The sequence below is a fragment of the Anarrhichthys ocellatus genome, unplaced genomic scaffold (genome assembly GCF_004355925.1).
Source record: "Anarrhichthys ocellatus isolate YVR2014 unplaced genomic scaffold, GSC_Weel_1.0 scaffold2, whole genome shotgun sequence".
In the NCBI taxonomy this organism is placed as follows: domain Eukaryota; kingdom Metazoa; phylum Chordata; class Actinopteri; order Perciformes; family Anarhichadidae; genus Anarrhichthys; species Anarrhichthys ocellatus.
Genome location: NW_022280032.1, coordinates 17,821,790 through 17,843,665, shown reverse-complemented (window position 1 = coordinate 17,843,665; position 21,876 = coordinate 17,821,790). Strand labels below are relative to the sequence as shown.

Genomic DNA, 21,876 nt, shown 5'->3' with positions numbered 1-21,876 from the left:
AATAAGTAACTGGTAAATAAAAAATATGGATTGTAAATAAGAATTGTACAATCATTTTGTAATCATGATTACATTTAGATTATTATTGTTTTTCCATTTAAGAATTCTTCTTTATCATATTCCATCCTAATAACTTCTCCAACTATTACTGAAATTGACTAACATTTGCAGTTGTCACTTTGCTCTCTCTACTGTATGTTTGAGCAGTGTGCCACCTACAACTTAGAAAAACAGGAGCTCTGATTGGTTGGTTGTTATATATGTGCACAGCACAGGGCTGCCACCTGCTGCTTTGTGCAGGAACGAGTGGTGGAAGGAGTGGCTTAGACCCTCTTTATTTGAGTCATTCAGTGCATCATAAATACTAATTCAAAATAGCATTTGAAGTATTATTAAGTCTAATAATTATAATTAGAAATTATAAACCTATAATTATTCTGTTGGCACACTCCAGACCAGACTCCATAGTTTGTGGTCAGTTATAAACGATTCTGGCTGTAGAAGAGATGGGACATAGCAGAGAGAGATGAATGTTGTCTTGGCCAAGGGCGATCTAATCTAATATAATGGCCTACCCCTCATTATGACTTGCATTAAGCCATTAATACCCGACAACGCCAGAAACGCGCGGATTGCATCTATAATTATGTGAAAGAGTTTAGATAAAACCATGCGTCATCTAAAATGTATTAAATCTATTTTAAAAAGCTGTTGTTTGTTAATAAAAAGGTAAACACAACATGTAAAAACCTTTCCACAGTCACTTGAATAGTATTTTAGTGCTTGTTAATTTATATATGGGTGTCAATCGAAACAGACACTGTTCATATCATTATTTTCTTCTCATGACAATTATTGAATGAACACAGCATGAAAAACTCTTTTTTTATGATCATAATAAGTCACTTTCACACTTTTCATTGTCAAACCAGAGGTTGCATTTCCAAGACCTTTGTCTGTATGTTGACGTATAAACTTTTGTATACCTTTTGTATTGTTAGGACCACATCTTTCAGCTTTCGCCTTGCCTGTGCGCTGCACTGTGGTTATAACTTCATGTACCGCTGTTGTGAACTGACGTCGGCTTCTTGGCCCATACGGTGTGCCGTAGTCGGAAAGATGGCGACCGTAGCGCTGGTTGGCCGTCCTGCGAGTGTCCTTCCCAGAATTTCAAGTGAGTAATGCTAAAATAGTAGACATGTGATGCTTGCATTGACATCTAGGAATATATTGTTGTTATTTCAGATATTTACACGTAACTCACGCTAACCCAGGCTCACAGTTAGACCACATACTCTGCTCGAGTGACCTTGCTAACCGGCTCGGCTAGTCACCTCCTAGCAAGGGCTTTAGCTAGCTGGCAGCTCACATTTAGATGTTTGAATAACTCTAATATTATCAGTTTACTGACTATACAAAGACCTGCATCACTATGTGTGTTAATAAATGAACGAATAGTTAAGTTAGGCTAAGCTGTAGCCATTATCCTGCACAGTGGCCTAACTTGACGTTGCGTCTGTTATGGTGGTTCACTTGCTGTTGTGTTTTTTTGACGTTACATTAACGTCACGATATGTTTTTACTTATGAAATACAACAGCAGCTTTATATTTCCGACTAATTGATATGTTGTTTTACAGTGACGATGCTTAAAGTGACAGTGACACTGAGCTAGCGTTAGTGCCTGACTGTTATATGGTTCACATCAACTCATTTTCTTTATTAAATAACGCAGTACTTGTCCACCCGCACAGTCTAAGGTTCCTGTCATTGGTTATTCGTTAGGAAGCATGCTTCTTGCTCATCATGTATGTGTGTTTTCCTCTGGTCAATGTATACAATAGTATCAGATTTAGCCATTTTTTTTTACAGCTAATTCGTAGTATGTACACAATGTGCCCAAAAAATTAAAATAGAAAAATACATTGCATTCAATACCACTACAGAAGCTCAGTGTCACATTGTCAACGTTATAGATCTACAGCTTTAACGTTAGATGATTTACCTATGTAGTTAGTGATGATGTTGAACTGTATTGTGTATCTGTCCACCCCGTTTATATGAACAAGGTTAAATCACAGTAAGCATCAGTAACACCTCTCAGCATACTGCTATACAAATTAAGAGCACCACAAACCTCTATAATGTGATTCAAACACTGCCTGTGTTCCTTTCCTCTCAATAGGTAGCTGCTCCCCTGCCGTACTGTCCGCTGCCTCCGTCACCAAAGTCCAGCAGAGGAAGCTACACCATGCTGTCGTCCCCAAAGGGAAAGGAGGACGCTCCTCCTCCAGTGGAATAGCGGCTACGGTGTTTGGTGCTACGGGTTTTCTGGGTCGATACGTGGTCAACAGGCTGGGTGAGATGAAAAAATATAGTGTAAATAATTACTGGTGTTAAGTTAAATGCACACTAATAATCACTATATATTCAGCAAACTTGTGTATTTTGAGCTTGTAAACCTTACATAATGTTTCTAATAACCCACCAAATGACTATTTCAGGCATTTTAATATATACATATTTCACATCCCTGTACAGACTGCAGGCTTATGTCACGCGTGGCCAGGCACTGTAGTTCTTTTGTTGTTGCAGTCATCTCAAACAACTCATTTGAAAAGTATTACTAATGTTGGGATATGATTTAGGCCCATCCAGAATGTATTGACTTGTGATGGAGCTATAACCACATATGATGCACTTTACATAGCATACAAAGTATAAATTGATAATGCAGAGAAGTGATTAGCTATACTCCTTTACATCCACTGATGTGTTTGCTAGTGTCTCCTTAAGCCCTCCAGGTAAAAATGTTCATTAAAAGATAATGAAAGATCATGCTTGTGTATTGTCTATTTGACAGTACAATAATATACACTGCATACAAATATTATAAATTTTCTATCAAGTAATATTCTAACAAATGTCACTTATATTTTGATAACAAATGAGTATTTAAAAAATACACAAATAGAAATATGCAAAAAAGAAAAGTTAGCTCCTTAAGGGTACCAAAAACACCAACGTTTTTTTGTAACCTGTTTTGCGATCGGCAGTCACATGTCACATATTTTATTTTATATAGTAACTAAGAAGTTGAAAGGTAGCTTATATGAGACATTTAACCTATATATTGTAATGTTGCCAGTTAAGGAGATCCGACTCTAAAGTGGTTTGAATGGTGGTCCATATCGCAGCAGGGATTTATGGAACATGCTTCAACAAAACTGATCATACGTAAGAGAACGACCCAAAGATGTGATTGTATGTTTCTTGCAGGTCGCATTGGCTCTCAGATTGTCGTCCCTCACCGTTCTGATCAGTATGACATCATGTACTTGAGGCCCATGGGTGATCTCGGACAGATCATTTTCATGGTAAGATGCTTACAGACACACGGGTCTCTTAAAGAAATCTTGCCACACTCTTGGATGGTGGATTCTTTGATCTGCATGTACTTATTTATATGAACGATAAATTTAGAGCCTTAAATGAAATGCAAATGTGTTGTCTCTCCGTCTGGTCACAGGAGTGGGATGCCAGGAACAAAGATTCCATCAAACGGGCCTTGGAGCACTCCAATGTTGTCATCAACCTTGTCGGCAGAGAGTGGGAGACAAAGTATGTGTGGACTGGAAACATGTCCTAAAGTATCTGCTTTATGCATGATGTTGTTGGCATTTTAAGCTGGTTTACAGACGAGGTATAGGTGAATGTTGGAGGACATTGCTGACTGGGCGTGTAAATTGTAGGTCAGCATTGCTCCTCTTTTTGTGCACAGGAACTATAGCTACGACGATGTCTTCGTGACCATCCCTCAGCAGATTGCCAAGGCAGCCAGAGAGGCCGGCATCACAAAGTTCATCCACATGTCTCACCTCAACGCTGACATACGCAGCCAGTCCAAGTACCTGAGGAACAAGGTGAAGGGCTGTTTTGGCTCATTTAAACTTGTGTTTCTGTTGAACAGTATCAACATGTTTAAGCCAGTGAAGGTCAACCTGTATAAATGTACTTTCACCCATAGGCTGTAGGAGAGACGGCAGTGAGAGATGAGTTTCCCGAAGCGGTCATCATGAAGCCCTCTGAGATCTTTGGGAGGGAGGACAGATTCTTCAACTATCATGCAAGTAAGACGGTTGTTTGTGTGAGTGAAAGAGACTGAAGTCAGTCATTGACTGTAATCTACTAGGACAACACGGCAGTTTCTGGGTGTTGCGAATGTGACTCGTGTTAGTGAACGTTGTTGCGCTCCTTTTCACTGATTTGGTTGCTGTGCATTTAGTGCTCTTTCATGGACGCTCTCCAGCTGGCATTGTCGTCTCTTCATCAACTTCTACAAACACAAGTGGAGCTATTGCTAAAATAATTTGACCACTTGTCAAATGTTCCCTTTTTGATTCCAAGTTATCAGCTAACCAGTGAAAATGCACTGTGTGGTTTTAACCCTTTTTCAGACATGCGATGGTTTGGCAATGCTGTTCCACTCATATCCATGGGAAAGAAGACTGTGAAGCAGCCTGTTCATGTGCGTTTGTTGAAAGGGGGCAGCTATTCTGATATTTTCCCTTCTAATAAATACAGTAATCATGACCAAATGAACCCAACTAACCCGTCTCTTTTCTCCCTCAGGTGGTGGATGTGGCCAAGGCCATTATCAATGCTGTCAGAGACCCTGATGCTAATGGGAAGACGTATGCATTAGTTGGGTAGGTGGTCAGTGCTTAAAAACCCTGTGCTTAGGGTTAGACTGAGCAAATACTGAAATTTCATACACAAGAACATTGAAGGGGAAAACACAATGCATCATGGTCAACTGTTTAGTCTTTGGTTTAGAGGTTTACGCTGTTATCTACACTCCTATCTGGTCAAATATTTTTACTAGTTTTCAAAGCACTTTATGGTCTTGCACTGGTATCGCAGATGTTTACAGTGTGTGAACCGGTACGGCCCCTCAGGTTGTTCCAAAGTGCAGGACTAAAACCATTGAATCAGCTTTGTTCACAGTGTTGAAGTCTTTGAATGTAAACTTTGATTTAGAATGGGTGATAGACATTTTAGTCACTTATTTTATTAATGTTTTTATTTCATGCTGTTTAATTACTGTTACTGTTATTATAGCTTTTCATTCTATTTTGTTATCATTTTTATATTTTCATTGTTAAGTCGTTTTTGTCTTTTCTGTTTTCACAGTCCACACTTGTTTTATTTATTAAGTTGGATTATCGATTTTACAAAACAAATTTATTGGAATAATTTCCATTAGTTTATAAGTTTGGGAGTGAGAGGAACGAGAGTGCGAGGATCAGACAAAGATGCAATTAAGTGAACGTCAGAGAGCACCTCTAGAGAAGAGGCCCTATTGAAGGAAAGGAAACCTTGTCTGTCATCATATGTTGGTCTGTGTTTCATGCCTTGTATTTGTATCACTTGTGAGCTCAGATTTACATGATGGGGGCTCTCCTTCATGAATTGTTTTTGTCCTGTTTTCTCTCGTTGTCTAGTCCCAACCGGTACCTCCTCCATGACCTGGTGGAGTACATCTACGCCGTGGCACACAGACCTTTTGTGCCCTACCCTCTGCCCCGCCCACTCTACCAGTATGTGCTTTAAAAATGTTTTTCAGCATTTTCAGAGAAAAGGCATCTTTTATGTAACTAACTGCGGGGTTTGTTTTGGGTGCAGTTGTTATGTACCCCTGTACAATCATGTGATAGTTTCTTTTTTTTTTTTTTCTACTTTCAGCATTGCTGCGAAGTTTTTTGCAATGAACCCATTTGAGCCCTGGACAACCCCAGACAAAGTGGACAGGGTGAGACGACCAAGATCTTTCTATAGCTTGAAACTGGAAGTTTTGGGAACACTAGCCATTCTGATGTGCTGCTTTGAAAAGGGCCTATTGTGCCACCAACCGTGGAGGCTCTACCGCCATCACTAATTCTGCTCTGTGCTTTCATTTTCCAGTTTCACACAACAGACATGAAGTACCCAGGACTTCCTGGTCTGGAGGATCTTGGCATCACTCCTTCCACTGTAGAACAAAAGGCAATTGAGATTCTGCGTCGTCATCGCCGGTTCCGTTACCTGGAAGCTGACCTGGATGAGACGAGGCCAGCCAAGACTGTCCACTATTAAACTACCAACAACACCAGAGCAGTACCTCTGATTGTTTGGTTTTTAATTCTATTCTGTACATAAATAAATAAAAAAAGATCCTCTAAGGGTTGTCTTGTTTTTATTAAATATGACTTTTCACAGTTAGTGTCTCTAAAGAGTTTTCACCTGTTCTTCATGTTCACCCCATTGGACGTTTTATTTTTGTACTACAGAGAACTGTTCACGAAGACAACAGCAAACTTTGTGAACAATAATGTTAATGTCCTGGAGGGGTCAGGTTTGGGTTCAGACTTTAATACAATTGAGCCATTAGTACTTATGGATTGCTGACAGAACCTGAGCAGAGAAGAAAAGCTACTTTACACTAACAACTATAACAGCCTCACGTAAATCACAAAAACTAAATGCACAAATTATAATTAATTTGTCATTGTTCAAGTTGTAAAATGAACGATGTCAGTTTAGGGGTAGTACCTAAAGTCATTGTTCTTTTTGTGTTAATGTATTCTGGTACGTGTGAGTTCGTTGTTCCATAGTCGATGCTGCCTAAACGCGGTAACGCTTTGTGTTGTCGCATTGAATGAACACGTGCAATGCAAATCAGCTTGTTCCATTATCCAACTTTAATAATGAAAATTGAGTAAAGGGGGTCGGAAACTGAGACGGCTCGCCTTCAAAGTAAAAGTTATTCATTAATGACAACATTTTAATATTTACAGATATTTCCTGGCTTTTCTTAGTCTGCAGGACTGTTCTGGTCCGACTCATTTCTCAACTTCACCGGTTTGGTGTTGCATTCAATAAAACACCCAAGACATCTAAAGTGACACTTTCGTATTGTGATTTATTTATTTTTTTGGTTCAACTTCAGTCATGTTGAGTTAATGTGAAGCTTTTTAAATAGTGAATCGGTTGCAGGTGGCTCGAAAGCAGAATGCATCTTTTAACAAGCAGGTACACCGAGTCATGAGGATTACTTTGTACAACACAGTAAATCGGTCCATATGCAGATTATAGCATTGCCACATATCCAACAGTTCTCCAGAAACCGTCAAAGGTCAGGGAAGTAAGAAGATGAACACATAAAACTGATTGTAAACACTTCAGGAATAATAAATATTTCATCAGGTAATGAAGCATCAAGTTAGGTTTGTAAGACCGAAAAAGCAATGCTTTCTCCACACAACTAAAAGTCTATGGCCATGCTGGCGGTAAGGATGTGAGGCTCATTAAACACAAATTATTGGAAGGATGAAACATTTAAAAAACAAACTATTCTTGAGTACCACTCTGCAAAAAATAAACTCCCCAAAAAAGTGAAGTTTGGCCTGAAGGTACCAGAAGGTACAGAGGTACCGCCATGCTTTTACAAAAAAAAGGGTTTATCCGCTCTAGGTGGCAATTTAATCTCATACTCAGCTTTGGACAGAATGCTCTCAGCACTCATCAGTCTCAGTTTGCCAAAATTCAAGTGAGACAAGAAGACATTTATGAGGACAACAGGATGCTCAATGCTTCCTCCTGCAGTGCGGAGAGTGTAAGAGGCCCTCAACAGTCTTATGATGACACAATACAGCACACCAGGTTAAAGAAACAAGCAGGGGCATTCAACCATCCTACACACAACCAGCATTTCTTGAAGCTCTTGCAGTACTGGTGTCTGCACAACCTTATCTACTTCTACACATCAGAACACATGTAGTTCTTCAGGTTTAGGGACATTTTTACATACAGCAGCCTGATTTAGCAGCGAGTAGGCATTAAACTCATCTCTTATACTGGAAACAATGTAGCCTTAATACACATACAGTTGGGCCGTACATTTTGTACTGTATGAACTGTGTTCTTCATTAACTGCACTGGTTTGAAAAAGAGCATTCGTTTATTTTCCAAAGGTTACTTCAGAAACAGGTAATTATGTACAAAATCTGGAATGTTGGATAAATGCATATCAATCATCTCACTGTGGCCGTTTCCAGAGCAGCCTCAGAAATACTAGCTATACATTAAAACGAGTGCCTCTGCATTGCAATTTATTGCTGCTAACTGCTGACTGCTAAATAAATAATAACAATACATGAGCATAAGAAACAGACCCACATAAAATGAAAGTGAATAAAATGTACCAATTTTAGATTTAGTTTAAAAATGAAGGGTACAGCTTCACTTAAAACAGTACAACTATTTCTATTAAAAGGGATATTTAATTTGGTTAATTACCACCGTATTTTTATTTTGGTTGGACAGTGCCTGTCTAAAAGCTCCTGATGGCTGAAAGAAATTGCAAAGCATTGCTGAATATACTGAAATCTTAAAGTGCAAATGAATTGCACTGCACTGCTGAAAGACCTGGAAACTGAAAAGTAAAACGGTTGCTGAACTTCATTACATAATAAAGCTAAGAGCAGAATATATTTCTTTTACTGTAATACTGTCAAAATGTGGAAATTTAAATTAATTAACTATTTAGTCTGAAAAAAGACATGCTTTGCGCTTTAAAAGGCAAACTGGGAAAAGTTTAATACAAGCATGAATGTCCTGAAAGGGCTCAACGTTTTAACATTAGAAGGGTTTCTTTAGCGGAAAGTATGCAGTGGTAGTAGAAGACAAGTAGTAGTCAATCGCAAATTGTACAGAAGAAGTCAATTTGACCAAACAAACAAAGATTCCATCAATTGGAGCCTAGTGGGCAGATAACCCACATAGAATCAAGGCTGTCACTAATGCCAAAGATACAGATAAAGGTTCAACAAAACATTAAAACAATAAAACATGCTCAAATCAAGGTAGTTGCCTAAGCTTTGTAGGCACATTAAATACTGAAGTGTACTTTGAAACCTTCTTTATATTTATAGCTTATGAGATAGTGTTAGTCCACCTTTCCACCCTCAAGTCAACACGGTACTATCAGGCTCTAGGTAGTGGAGGTTCCCTTAGCAGCAGTGTGTTGACTCTGTGTTCGTATGTCCGCCTCACAATGCTCTTTTGTAGATTTATGGGCGTCAAACAAATGTATAATGAAAGTCTTTTATCTTGAAGATAAGATACACTTTATTGTGCAATTTGATCTTTAAAGTGGCTGGCATATGAGGTAGAGAAAGACATTGATGTGATCCTTCTTTGAGAAGCCACAATGAAGACATATATGCGAAGAGCTGGAATAATTGCAGCCTTTTTACTCTTAATATACTTCATCATTTACATGATCGCGAGTTGGAGGACAGGCAAATCTTTTCCAGAGGGAGCCTCTAATCAAGAGGTTGTGAGGAGGAAACTGGACCGGATTGAAAAGACCCTAAACAAGCTCAGTGAGTACCAATTCAGAGGCAAAGTATAAAAAGGTTGTAGTGTAAAGCTCTGACTTTCTAATCATATATTATATTATTTTTAAAAGATCTGTAATCTAAAGTAAATGAGGAAGAAGACATTTTCATTTCCAACTCCTGAACAAGCAAGAGTTGTGTCGCTAAAAGAGATTGCTGAGAAATGAGATCCACGCTGTAACTTTAGTGAACTGCAAGTAAATCCCCTTAAAATGTAAATATAGTACATCTTTGCCGTCTAGGTTCTGCTGTGTTAGCGGGCGTCTCTGTAAGTACCCCTCCTGAAAAAAAGCACAGTTCGCTCTGTGGGAAAAATATGGGGCACCTTTGCAAGGTTATTTCCAAAGCCGTGAGTGGAGATACTCACATGTACGTATATTCTAAGGAGCCTGCAAGTGACATAGAAAGAGGAGCCACATCTGAATGACTTGTTAAATCAAAATGTTTAACATCAATGGCAGGTGTCCATAAGCAAGTGTACACAAATATCACTGAAATCACATGTTGTTCCTTTAGCCTGATTTGTAAGATGTTTTGTACGACATGTGATTTTACTGAGGATATATTCGAAGATTTTGCAGCAGCATTGATACGCTTTCCATTTCTTCCGGCTAAGTTGTCAAACACATTTATACTTCTACTGTTGTGTCGTTTTACTGACCCTGTTCATCATTTTTGTCTTTTTATGAACACAATCCAAATTCAAAACAAAGCAAAGCTGATAGAAGTATCTGGTCTGAAGAACTCCACCAATGAAGTATTACTAAATATGGATCAAGTGAAAGAGAAGATTGTGATGCCAAAGTTATATCCAAACTCCATCCTGTTTGCCCAGTGGGGCGATGACCTGTCAGAAGAGGAACAGAAGGAGGCTGAGGGGCTGTTTCAGATTTATGGATACAATGCCTTCCTGAGTAACCAGTTGCCAATAGACAGGAAGCTTTCAGATACAAGAGACAAAAGGTAACTTATGTTCATACTGGTTCTGACTATTTTGAAAGTTGGTTTGATTATTTTGTGTCCTGACCGTTGCAATAACTTGCTATGCACAGTAATCTGATGTCTTCTCCGTCTTATGGGTGTTACTATGAACCGACTACCAGTGTTTTATATGCAGCTAATCTCATAAATCATATATTAGAATTTAGTTGCAGTAAATAACTGTGCCAAAGCAATATTTAGCCGGAAATACATGCACTCAACATGAGAAGTTAACTGTGACATAATGGCACCCTTTATCCAGCATATGACAGATCCGCCAACCCTACTGCACAGAGTAGGACAAATTAGGATCTAAGTTCTTTATGAGTTTACTAGTGATTTCAGTCTCTTCGTCCTCTCTTTTCTCTTCTGATGTCAAGCCAGATCAAACAATTACTCCTGATATCCTACATTCTATCATGCAGCATGGAGAACATCGACGCAACACAAGCTACATGACATATTGTCACACACTTGTCAATCTGTTTCTCCACAGTACACTACTGCTTGAGAACCGATTGACGGAGACATTAACCACAGTTTTCTACAACTGTCTCTACATCGCACTCCATTTAGGTGTCTGATGAAGAATTATCCCAGGGACCTGCCAACCATCAGTGTGGTACTGATCTACATAAACGAGGCTCTTTCGGTCATTAAAAGGGCCGTACGAAGCATCATCACCCACACTCCAAAGCACCTGCTGAGGGAAATCGTTCTAGTGGATGACTATAGTACTTACAGTAAGTGTAACTGTGCACTTGGAATAAAGCATGTCAATGTTTATCTCAAATGTCTCAGCACTCTGAACATCAGTCATGTCAGTCTCATAACCCCTGCTAAGGAAATTAGGGTAAATTGCATGATAGCGTTTTCTGTATGTAATTTGTAAAGCTGTTGTAGTAATCTGTGCTTGTGTCTTTATAGATTTGACTGTTAACTATATTTTCAGATGACCTTGGAAAACCACTACAAGACTACATTGATCAGATTCACAAAGAGAGGCCAGGACTCATAAAGAAAGTGTGGCATCAGCAACAAATGGGGTTGTCCCAGTCCCGGATCTCAGGCTGGCAGCATTCCACAGCAGATGTTGTGGCCATTTTGGATGCCCATGTTGAAACCACAGAGGGATGGTATGTACACATTTGAAATAAAGGGGGACTGTCAAGGGAAATAACAGTAAATGTACTGCTGTGAAGTTAAATTCCTTCACTAAGTTCCTGTCAAAATCCTACATAAATACTGTTGAGATTTAGTTATTTCACCTCCTTCCCTTGAAGTTATAACTGTTTAATTTTGGTGTCCTTACCAGGGCAGAGCCTCTGCTGGACAGGATCAAAGCGGACAGGACAGTGGTGGTGTCCCCTGTGTTTGATAAGGTGTATTTTGACGATCTACACGTAGAAAGATATCACCCGTCCGCTCATGGCTTTGACTGGGCTTTGTGGTGTATGTACGAGTCCTTTAGGCCAGAGTGGCTGAAGACGGGGGATGAATCTCAGCCTGGGAAGTACGTGGAACACACAAACTTAGTCAGATAACTGTGAGTGGGGTTATTAGATAAGACCCTCACCTGTTTTTTAGAGTTTTGGAGAGTTCTTCCTTGGGATTGGCTGATCACTTTGACTGCTAAATGCTAAAATGTGATTTTGAATACTTATACAAAAAAGTATCCAGCTTTTTTTGATCTCATGAAGTACTTGTATTCATAAATTCAGGGTAGGTCTAGTGGAGAATCAAATTATGTTCTTCATTAGCTTATATGAATTACCAGCGTTCACATTCATTTCACAGTAAAATTAACCTATAGTGGCCCTGTTTGTCTATTTTGGACAGGAGTCCCTCTGTTATGGGAATCTTTGCAGCAGACAGACTCTTCCTTGGAGAAATCGGTGGGCTTGATGGCGGAATGACAGTTTACGGAGGAGAAAATGTTGAACTTGGGATTCGTGTGAGTAGCCCAAATTGTTTTTAGTAATAAGAATTAAACATGGCAACAAATTTAAATCATTTAAGTTTGAAGATTTGGTAAATTCACTGACTGTCTGATCTGTGTCTGCACTGCTCAGGTGTGGCTGTGTGGAGGCAGCGTAGAGGTTGTGCCTTGCTCGAGGGTAGCTCACATTGAGAGGACACATAAACCGTATGCACGTGATCTCAACCCTTCCATGAGGAGAAATGCACTGAGGGTCGCAGATATCTGGTTGGATGAGTACAAGCGGAACGTGCTCATTGCCTGGAACCTTCCTTTTAAGGTCGGCACAGCGATTATGTTTGTAGAGATTATTATCTGTAAGGTATAGTATCACTCATTATGTTTAAAACTCCTTATATTTTGACTACATTTCACCGAGAGATGACAAAATACACAAAAGAAGGTAGCTCACTGCTGCAGAGGTAAAACGTGTTTTTTCACAGAAGACATTTCCATTTAGTACTTCACTTTCAGGGTCCTGGTATTCTGCATGCTGGCTCACTCTCGTGGATGACTGGGACACTTATATTGAACAGATTCATGAGATTTAATTGTTTTGAAGAATATAGATTTTTACCGAAATTTAGCGTTGTTCATGTACCTTTTGATATTGCTTATGATACACAGAATCATGGAATCGATACCGGCGACGTGTCCGAGAGGAGGAAGCTCAGAGAAAAGCTGAAATGTAAACCTTTCAAGTGGTACCTGGACAATGTCTATCCAAGTCTGGACACATGGGATAACCTCTTGGGGTATGGCGTGGTAAGAGACATTTTCAGTCACTCCTTTGTCTTAGTTTAGTGCGAGTACTATATCAGTAAGCCTGAAATACTTAGACTAATATGTAGCCATGCTGAATGTTGTGATTGGGCATTACATTTTACACAGAGGTCAAAGCAAATAAATAACTCCCTTAACATGACACTGATCTGTACAGCTGCAGAACACCCTTCTTAGGAGCCACTGTGTGGACCAGGGAGTTGTTCCAGGAAACATCCCCATCCTGTATGGATGCCACTCCCAGCAGACACAGGTTATCTAAGAAGACAGATGGGAAAAACTGGTACTGAGATGTTAATAACAAATCCTAATATTAAATCACTACCCATTCTTTCCGCCAGCATTGCTACTATAACGCAGACGGTGAAATCATCATTGGGGGGATTAAATCTCACAAATATAACAGTAACCGCTGCCTGGTTGATCCAGGCTCTGGCAGCACTCCCACCCTGCAGGACTGTCAGCTGGCTAGACTAAAGCAACTACACATGCACTGGGACTTCAAACAAGTAAGAACTCAGCTGATACCAGTACTTTTTGAACAATCCAGCACAGCCTTATCAGATAATACCAGTAGGAGGTGTCAAAGCCTTCAATGTCCAAACCTAAACTAAGGTGCTTGAAAATATCAATGTGTTAGATGCATTTATGCTACCATCTCATAAATGATCTCTCTTGATCAAACTTTTGCAGGGCCAATCAATCCGAAACAACTCAACACAGAGATGTCTTGAGATCGCCCAGGGAGAAAGCTCTTATTATGAGGTCATCATTCAACAGTGCAGTGGACAGAGCTGGACGATTGAGCATCTCATCACAGGTTTTTAGTTTCTTCAACTGAATTTGCTATTAACAAAGGATAATGACAAACGGGGTCTTATTTACATTTTTAAATGACTATTAGACATTTTAAAAAAAAAATTTCAAATTTTTTCTGACATGACTTAAAAAGGGCCACGGTTGCTAGCATTTGAAAATGAGCAACCGAACTTAATATTATGTGCAATTATCCAAAAACCTTCTTTAAGAACCTCAATGCCACATCCACCATTTGGGGTGTCAATGAATTCTTCAGCAACTTAACTCAGTTATATGACGCACACATTTCTGTTTGACAGACTATTAAAGCAAGAAAAACTGTTTCGTTGCACTACCTATCTACCATCTCTGTGCTTTTTGGGCTATCCAAGCCCCCGTACCGTAACACCTTGAATAGACAAGCACTACATTTCACGCGTCGGCTGGCTTGACTGACGTTTCGCAGATGACGGCTCACTTGACTGAGTTTGTTTACCCTGTCTCTGTGTTTCTGCGTGTCAAACAACACTGATTATCTCATCTCAATCACCTCTGTATGTCAGCACTAATAACAAGTTTCTGTGGTGATGGTAAATTCTATGTGACTCCTCTGTTAGACAGCTGCATTGCACGGAATCTAAGCTGACGCTCACCTGTATACACCTGCTTCCCAGACAATAAACGTAACCCCTATCACTGAGGGAGTTAGGACCCCCTTATGAACACGTGTGTAATTTGTATGTAGTATCAAACATGTGAGCAGGTTTGAAAACAGGTACTGACTGCTGTCACCCAGAATTGTGTGGTCAAATTTAATCTGAGTGCCTATGGGATAGTGTCTTCGAGTTCCTGTCACTTTACGACCGTTGTGGCCAAATGTGATGGTCTGTTTGATTCCATAGTTAGGCTATATATGTTTGCAACCAGAATAACATTAAACGCAAACTGTAATAATGCAAAAACTGTTAAAGATATCAAAAAGCTGACTAATATTGTAATAGTTCAAAGTCTTGTAACCCGATTAAAGTTCAAATGTAGTCTAGCTGAAAGTATTCAGAAGTATTTTAAAGTGGCGTAGGTTTGAGATGAGAGAAGATTGTATTCATCGAGTTACATTGTTTTTAAAAAAAATGGAAAAAGCTTAATATTTTATATAAATGGACAAAGGGAAAACAAAGGGAAAAAAGACATTGCGCTAACGTCCTTAAAAAGGGTGGGACAAAAGGTAAACCTTTATGTCCATTTATAAACAGCTTGCTGGGAACCTTGTCTTCGTGTTTTGTGGTCTTCCACTCCCTAATTTAAAGTCGCATCTCTAATAGAAGTTTGTTGAACGAAATGTGGACTCCCTGTAATTGTGTTAATGCAGCAGAAGTTTTTTTGGAATCTGCATACAGCTACAGAAACCATTCAGATATCAAATTATTCAGCTCTTTAATACATGACCGCATGTTACATTATGGAGGTTTCAATTTGAGGAAGCAGGTGACTTCACAACGTAAGCCCTAGGAACACCTGCCCCTCCTGCAAACAAACAGCGGAGGGAGGACGGTTCTCACCCCGCGCCTTTAAAAAGAAAGAAGGTATCTCTGTCGGACGTTTTTTATTCTCTTGCTGGGAGATCAGTCGGTGTGTGTTCAGCATGAGGGCATCAGGGTTAAAGCGGGTAGTCCTCACTTTGGGGGGGATCTTGCTCGTCTTCTTCGTGGGCATGTTTCTAAACGGGGGATATGAGCCTACTGACAAAGAGCTGGACTCACCTCGTATTGTCAGATTTTTTTCAAACATGGAGACAAACATCAGCAATATCTGTGAGTTGAAGCAATGCTTTATCTTTCTTCCAGTATACATGTTACTTTTATTTCGTCTTTATCGTGATGAATGTCAACTTTTCACTTCAAATGAAGATGGTGAAATGGAAAGGAAATTTGGTTCAGTGTGATTTGATCAGAGACATTGTTAGAAAGGTAAGTGGAAGGATTCAAATGTCAGTTCACTTTATACAACGAAAGGTATTTTATGCTTAGCCTTTTGCATATAGTATGCATGTTAGCAGACAGAAGTATAACACATTTCATTTTTTTCCCGCCAGCAAAAATAAATTAAATTTTTTTTTTTTTTCGGGGGGTGGATTTAATTTTTTAAATTTTTTTAGTTACCTTTTTCTTTTCTTTTTGGCTTGCGGAAATGGGCTTCCATATATGTTAAATTGCCTCTATGTGACTTTTCTTTTCTTGCAGTTTGCTGTCTATTAATGAGGTCAAATTTATGTGCACAATTTATGAGTTAATAAATGGAACACTCCATTCTCTCCATTCTCTTGTCTATGTTATATTGATTGTGTTTTATGTATTTTTCCTGAGGTCTTTATTTAGTCTCTTTTGTGTGCTGATGTATTCTAATCCCAATATAAGCAGATATAATACACAGACAGAACTAATGGCTCCTACACTAATTCTTAACTCCCATCTGGATGTCAATAAAACGTTATTTTTGTGTAGAATCAATCAAGAGAACACGAAAAACTATAGTCTACTATTTTCTACAAAAGGTGGTCATGCCTCTAGCTGATTTTGCTGTGTCCTGTCATCCTTTTGTCAAGTGAATGCACTCCAAGCTTTTGAGGAAAAGCAGAAAAGCATGCACAAAATGCTTGAAGAGGACAGAGGCAGAAAAGCTGCAGAGGTCGAACAGCCATCAGTCAAAAAGCAGCCACAGCAACCTGAAGCAAAGATGCAAGACCAACAGAAGGCCCCCAAAGAGAAAAAGTCCAATAAACTGTTCCCAGACTCTGTCCTGTTCCAGACGTGGGGGGAAAATCTGTCTGAGGACGACCAAAGAGAGGCGCAGCTTTTGTATGAGAAGTACGGATACAACGTTTTCCTCAGTGATCGCCTTCCTCTAGATCGAGCTCTCCCAGACACCAGGGATAAAAGGTAGGCTACAACTTATCATTGTCATTTCCTATGATGCCAAACCTGCCATTCCACTTCGTACACAAACGTTCTAGATGTATCATATTTTGCTGACTATCCTTCACCTTCCAGTTGACATGGTTTGTCTTTAGACACAGCTCACTAATGAAAAGGTGGTGTGAGACATGCTTCTGCTTGTGAATAGGTGTCTTACAAAGAGTTACCCAAAGGACCTGCCAAGCCTTGGAGTGGTGTTGATCTACCTGAATGAGGCCCTGTCAGTCATCAAAAGAGCTCTGTGCAGTATCATCGACCGCACCTCTAAAAACCTGCTGAAGGAAATAATATTGGTGGATGACAACAGCTCCAATGGTTGGTTGGCTACAAATGATTCAGATTGTGCAAACACGTTTGTTAAAGAAAATATCATCTAAAGTATCGGCTACAATAATCACTTCGAAGGAAGGTTGCGCTGATAAAACATGTTTCATTGTGCAGAGGCAACTGCTGCTCATATTGCCATATAGCCATGAAGTTTTTAATCAAATATTTCTGTGGTGCATACACACCACTAATCTGTGGTGTGTATGCAAGGTGTTACTTTGTGGTTGTAATTTACTTTTTTCAGCAGTCTTGTAAATCCCACAGAATGCGGTTTGTCAAATTAATTTTCAGCTTTAAAGCAGTATAGTTTTTTTTTCACTTTGGGATATTCGCTTATTTGCTCTCTTGCCAAGATTTTGATGAGAAGATTGATAGCACTGTTGCATCTGTATGGTAGAATATGAAACTACATTCAGCATGAAGACAAAGCTTAAAAAATATCTGCCCTCTAGCATGTCTAAAGTTCATCAATTAAAGCTGGAGTGCAGAACTTTTGTGTCCCCTCTCCGGCATTAACAGTAATTACCATAGTAAAGACCATAGCAACGGAACAAAAGCTATCTGCAGTGGATGCTTAAAATGAATGGCATTTACAGGAAGGATTAAAGTAAAAATAGAATTAGAGAGAGAGAGAGCGCTCCTGTTGGCTTAATCATCGTTGTGTGAATTAGTTTGACAAGGGCCTGAATGTAATGGACGTTCATCCATCCATCCATCCATTTTCCACCGCTTATCCGGGGTCGGGTCGCGGTGGCAGCAGGTCAAGCAGGCCGACCCAGACCTCCCTCTCACCGGCAACATGTTCCAGCTCATTCTGGGGGATCCCGAGGTGTTCCCAGGCCAGCTGGGAGATGTAATGGACGTTCAGTTACATGCAAATGTCCAGCACTTCAGCTTCAACATGTTATACCTTTTTTGTTCAAGCAGTACAAAAACAAATTGTTGTTCATGTGCTGGATACGGTAACAACAATAATTCGGGATGTTAATTGTTAAAGCTCCAGCACATAAGCCCCGGTAAAACCACAAATTAATAAATGCGTGCGATAACCACACTGTAATGAATTGCTGTAAATTTACGGTGGATTTAAAACGGTATCTTACAGTATTTCATAATAACTGTAACATACAGTTAAATGTTCATCCCTCGCATGTAAATTAACAGTCAATCCCGTCAATTAACAATAACAGCAGACTACTGTAATTTATCAGCATAATACAGTATTTTCTGTGAAGTGGTGGATATACGCTGCTCTATACAAGTTCAGTGAATCACGATCCATCTACATCGTACTGTCTATTGTAGGTTAATGTGTCTGTAATGACGATAGAATATTTTTTATTATTTAAACTGTTCATTGCCTAAAAGTCATTTTTGAGTGACAAGATGACCGACTGCTCCTGAACGTGACTTTGGACACAACAGCTTCAGTTCATCATTCTGAGCAACAGCCATGTGGAGATCAACCGAGGAACCGAGGTAACATTAAGCTTATCATCCGATCAAAGTCTCCAGTATTGTTTTGTCTTCATGAATATTGAACTGCTAACATCTCAGATAATGTTTCACTTGGTCTGTTTCGTTACATCAGGTTGCTTATACATTAGTGGAGCTAGCTCTGTAACTTTAGCTAGCTCGAGCTCAACTAGCCTAAAGTTATTCACCAGTTACAGTGTTAAGATGTAACGTTAGTAACCTAACTTGTGTTTACTTGTGCTATTATTGAACCGACTGAAGGGCCGCAAACAGGACGATTATCAAAATGGAGAGATTGCTGAGGTGTGTTCAAGACGATAAACAATTGAGTTAACACCAACAGTAACGTTACGTGGGTGTTATTCCAGGACCAACATTAGAACCAGATCAAATTAATTTTAGTGTTGAATGTTAGTCCATTGTGGTCCATTGTCTTAGCTTAATTTCTTCACCTAACGCAATCAGCTCATCACATAGACATGTCTGTTGATTTGACCTGTATGGTATTGTTGTATTAGCTTGGCACTGATATGTTCACATATGTGAGGCACATGCAAACCTGCAGTTGCACACCCAAAGCTTATTTTAAGTGAGTTTATCTTGGATGTCATAGACCTTTCCAGAAGTTCAGAACATTGCATTTCTAAAGTTTTTATTTTGTTTGTTTTACAGTCACTCATCAGAGATTGAGGATACCAGCCAGACACTGCAGTCAAGTCCTCTTTCAAGGTGTTCTCTCTCTTTATTGTTTTCATTCATGTGTGAGTTCATGCAGTTCAAATTAACTATAAATGTGTATAAGATTTGTTAACAAGCTAGACTGTGATGCAGTTCTATTACACTGTTCTTGCTACTATTTTAATTTAGCGTTTCACTCTCAATGCTATTTTAACTCAGTGTCTGAGGGGAGTGACACCAAGATCAAAAAGTGGTATGTACCCATCCCTGGAGTGATATGCTACTGTTGTTCAGCATTATGTACCTATCCATTACATTACAGTCATTTAGCAGATGCTTTTATCCAAAGTGACTTACAATGAGTGTATTCAACATCGGTATTCAAGAGAACTACTAGTCACCAGAAGTCATAAGTGCATATCCTTTTTTTAAACATCTCAGAGCATAAACCAGAGCAAAAGTACAGTGTAGAAACAAACCAATAAGTGTAACAAACTAATACAAATACAATAAGTGCTAAGTGGAAGGCTCAGGGTAGTACCTCTTGAGGTGAGTTTTCAGCCTGTGCCGAAAGATGGGCAGCGACTCTGCTGTGGATCCCTGGAGTGGCATGCCGCTGTTGTTCAGCGGCAAGGCAAGGCAAATGTATTTGTATAGCACATCTCAACAACAAGGTAATTCAAAGTGCTTCACATAAAACCATTAAAAGCATCAAAACATAAGGCAAAAGAAAAGGAGATTTAAAAACAATTAAGAACATACATTGAAACAATAAAAAGTCATTAAAACTGTAACAGGAATGCACGGAGGACAGAAATTAGTGGCAGCGCAGCAATCACAGGCAGAGTCAGTATTGCAGGTTTTTAATCCACCAAACCTCAACCAACACAAAACAGAAAACGTAGCTCCTTCCAGAGCTCGATCAGTTAACTCTATAACATAACCAAACCAGCCCCAGCCCCAGCCGCTCTCCTGGCCTTTTGTTCACCTCCCTGATGAGGAGATCCGGATCAGGTGTGTCTCATCCCACACCTGATCTCAATGCTCTCATCAAGGAGAGGGTGGAGCCTTCTGGCAGGAATGTAGCAGCCAGCTACTACCCTGCCCCTCAGGCCTTTACAAAACATAAACAAACAAAAAAAAGAAGAAAAAGTGTAAGGAATAAAATACCATAGTAAAATGCAGAAATGCAGGAAATTGATTAATATATTAATTGAATGTGGTTCAATTAAAGGCAGCAGCAAACAGAAAAGTCTTCAATCTTGATTTAAAGGAGCTGATGGTCTCAGCAGACCTGCAGCTTTCTGGGACTTTGTTCCAGATATGTGGAGCAGAACAACTGAACGCTGCTTCTCCATGTTTAGTTCTGACTCTGGGAACAGAAAGTAGACCGGTCCCAGACGACCTAAGGGGTCGGGATGGTTCATAAGGTAGCAGCAGATCAGAGATGTATTTTGGCCCCAAACCATTCAGTGCTTTATAAACCAACAGCAGGATTTTAAAGTCAATTCTTTGTTGGACAGGAAGCCAGAGCAAAGACCTCAGAACTGGAGTGATGTGATCCACCCTCCTGGTCTTAGTGAGTACTCGAGCTGCAGCTTTCTGACAGACTTTTTACAGAGACCTGTAAACACACCGTTACAGTAGTCCAGTCTACTGAAGATGAATGCATGGACAAGTTTTTCCAAATCCTGTTGAGACATAAGTCCTCTAATCCTTGATATATTCTTCAGGTGATAGTAGGCTGATTTTGTAATTGTCTTGATATGTAATTATATATGTAATATATAATATAATATAATATATGTAATATGTAATTAGCTACAGACACAAAGTATTCTCTGTCCTTCAAGTATGATTCAAACCAGTTAAGTGCTGTGCCATAGTCTTTCTAGGAGTTTGGCATGGTCGACCGTGTCGAATGCAGCACTGAGAACCAGTAATACTAAGACTGAACTTCTGCCATTGTCTGTGTTTAAGTGGATGTCGTTGAAAACCTTAACAACAGCAGTTTCAACTGTGGTGCTGTCGAAAGCCTGACTGGAAGACATCAAAGCAGTTATTTACGGCCAAGAAGTTATTCAGCTGTTGGAAAACTGCTTTTTCAATTATTTTACTTAAAAATGGGAGGTTTGATATTGGCCTATAATTTTTCATTGTTTCATTGTTGTAAACTAGCCTTCTTTAGGAGTGGTTTAATAACTGCAGTTTTTAGGGCTTGTGGGAAGACACCTGAGAGAAGGGATGTGTTTACTATTTGTAAAAGATCAGTGGTTATACAGTTTGAAATATTTTTGAAAAAGTGTGTTGGTAGAATATCCAAGCAGCAGGAGGATGACTTCAGATGTTGTATAATGTCTTCTAGGCTTCTACGGTCGATTAGGTATCCAGGTACCCATCCCTGGAGTGGTATGCCGCTGTTGTTCAGCAGTATGTACCTATCC

General features: G+C 39.5%; 2 protein-coding genes across 2 annotated transcripts in view; both read left to right on the top strand.

Annotated features, from left to right (window-relative positions):
- Window positions 1-1,090: 1,090 nt before the first annotated feature.
- ndufa9a (NADH:ubiquinone oxidoreductase subunit A9a) lies at window positions 1,091-6,220 on the top strand. The gene is made up of 11 exons (XM_031864024.1): window positions 1,091-1,174; window positions 2,185-2,358; window positions 3,279-3,376; window positions 3,529-3,620; window positions 3,781-3,922; window positions 4,027-4,129; window positions 4,457-4,527; window positions 4,632-4,708; window positions 5,504-5,599; window positions 5,745-5,811; window positions 5,964-6,220. Exons 1-11 carry the CDS (start codon window positions 1,120-1,122, stop codon window positions 6,132-6,134), a joined length of 1,146 nt encoding a protein of 381 aa, XP_031719884.1. The 5' UTR covers window positions 1,091-1,119; the 3' UTR covers window positions 6,135-6,220.
- Window positions 6,221-9,049: 2,829 nt separating this feature from the next.
- LOC116393991 (uncharacterized) overlaps window positions 9,050-21,876 on the top strand; it is an 18,333-nt gene continuing 5,506 nt past the window's right edge. Inside the window, exons 1-13 of the mRNA XM_031866741.1 lie at window positions 9,050-9,424; window positions 10,153-10,402; window positions 10,997-11,163; window positions 11,373-11,556; window positions 11,736-11,933; window positions 12,260-12,374; window positions 12,493-12,678; window positions 13,026-13,163; window positions 13,339-13,434; window positions 13,523-13,690; window positions 13,875-14,001; window positions 16,582-16,915; window positions 17,100-17,266. Coding sequence (XP_031722601.1) covers window positions 9,250-9,424; window positions 10,153-10,402; window positions 10,997-11,163; window positions 11,373-11,556; window positions 11,736-11,933; window positions 12,260-12,374; window positions 12,493-12,678; window positions 13,026-13,163; window positions 13,339-13,434; window positions 13,523-13,690; window positions 13,875-14,001; window positions 16,582-16,915; window positions 17,100-17,266 — 2,305 coding nt within the window. The 5' untranslated portion in view covers window positions 9,050-9,249. The remainder of the gene's footprint in view (window positions 9,425-10,152; window positions 10,403-10,996; window positions 11,164-11,372; window positions 11,557-11,735; window positions 11,934-12,259; window positions 12,375-12,492; window positions 12,679-13,025; window positions 13,164-13,338; window positions 13,435-13,522; window positions 13,691-13,874; window positions 14,002-16,581; window positions 16,916-17,099; window positions 17,267-21,876) is intronic.

What these genes read in the sequence shown, in the direction of transcription:
- ndufa9a (XM_031864024.1), top strand. Translation starts at nt 1,120, where the DNA reads ATGGCGACCGTAGCGCTGGTTGGCCGTCCTGCGAGTGTCCTTCCCAGA. An exon ending in TGTCCTTCCCAGAATTTCAA is followed by an intron (nt 1,175 to 2,184) that starts GTGAGTAATGCT and finishes TCCTCTCAATAG; the next exon opens with GTAGCTGCTCCCCTGCCGTA. An exon ending in CTGCCCCGCCCACTCTACCA is followed by an intron (nt 5,600 to 5,744) that starts GTATGTGCTTTA and finishes TTCTACTTTCAG; the next exon opens with CATTGCTGCGAAGTTTTTTG.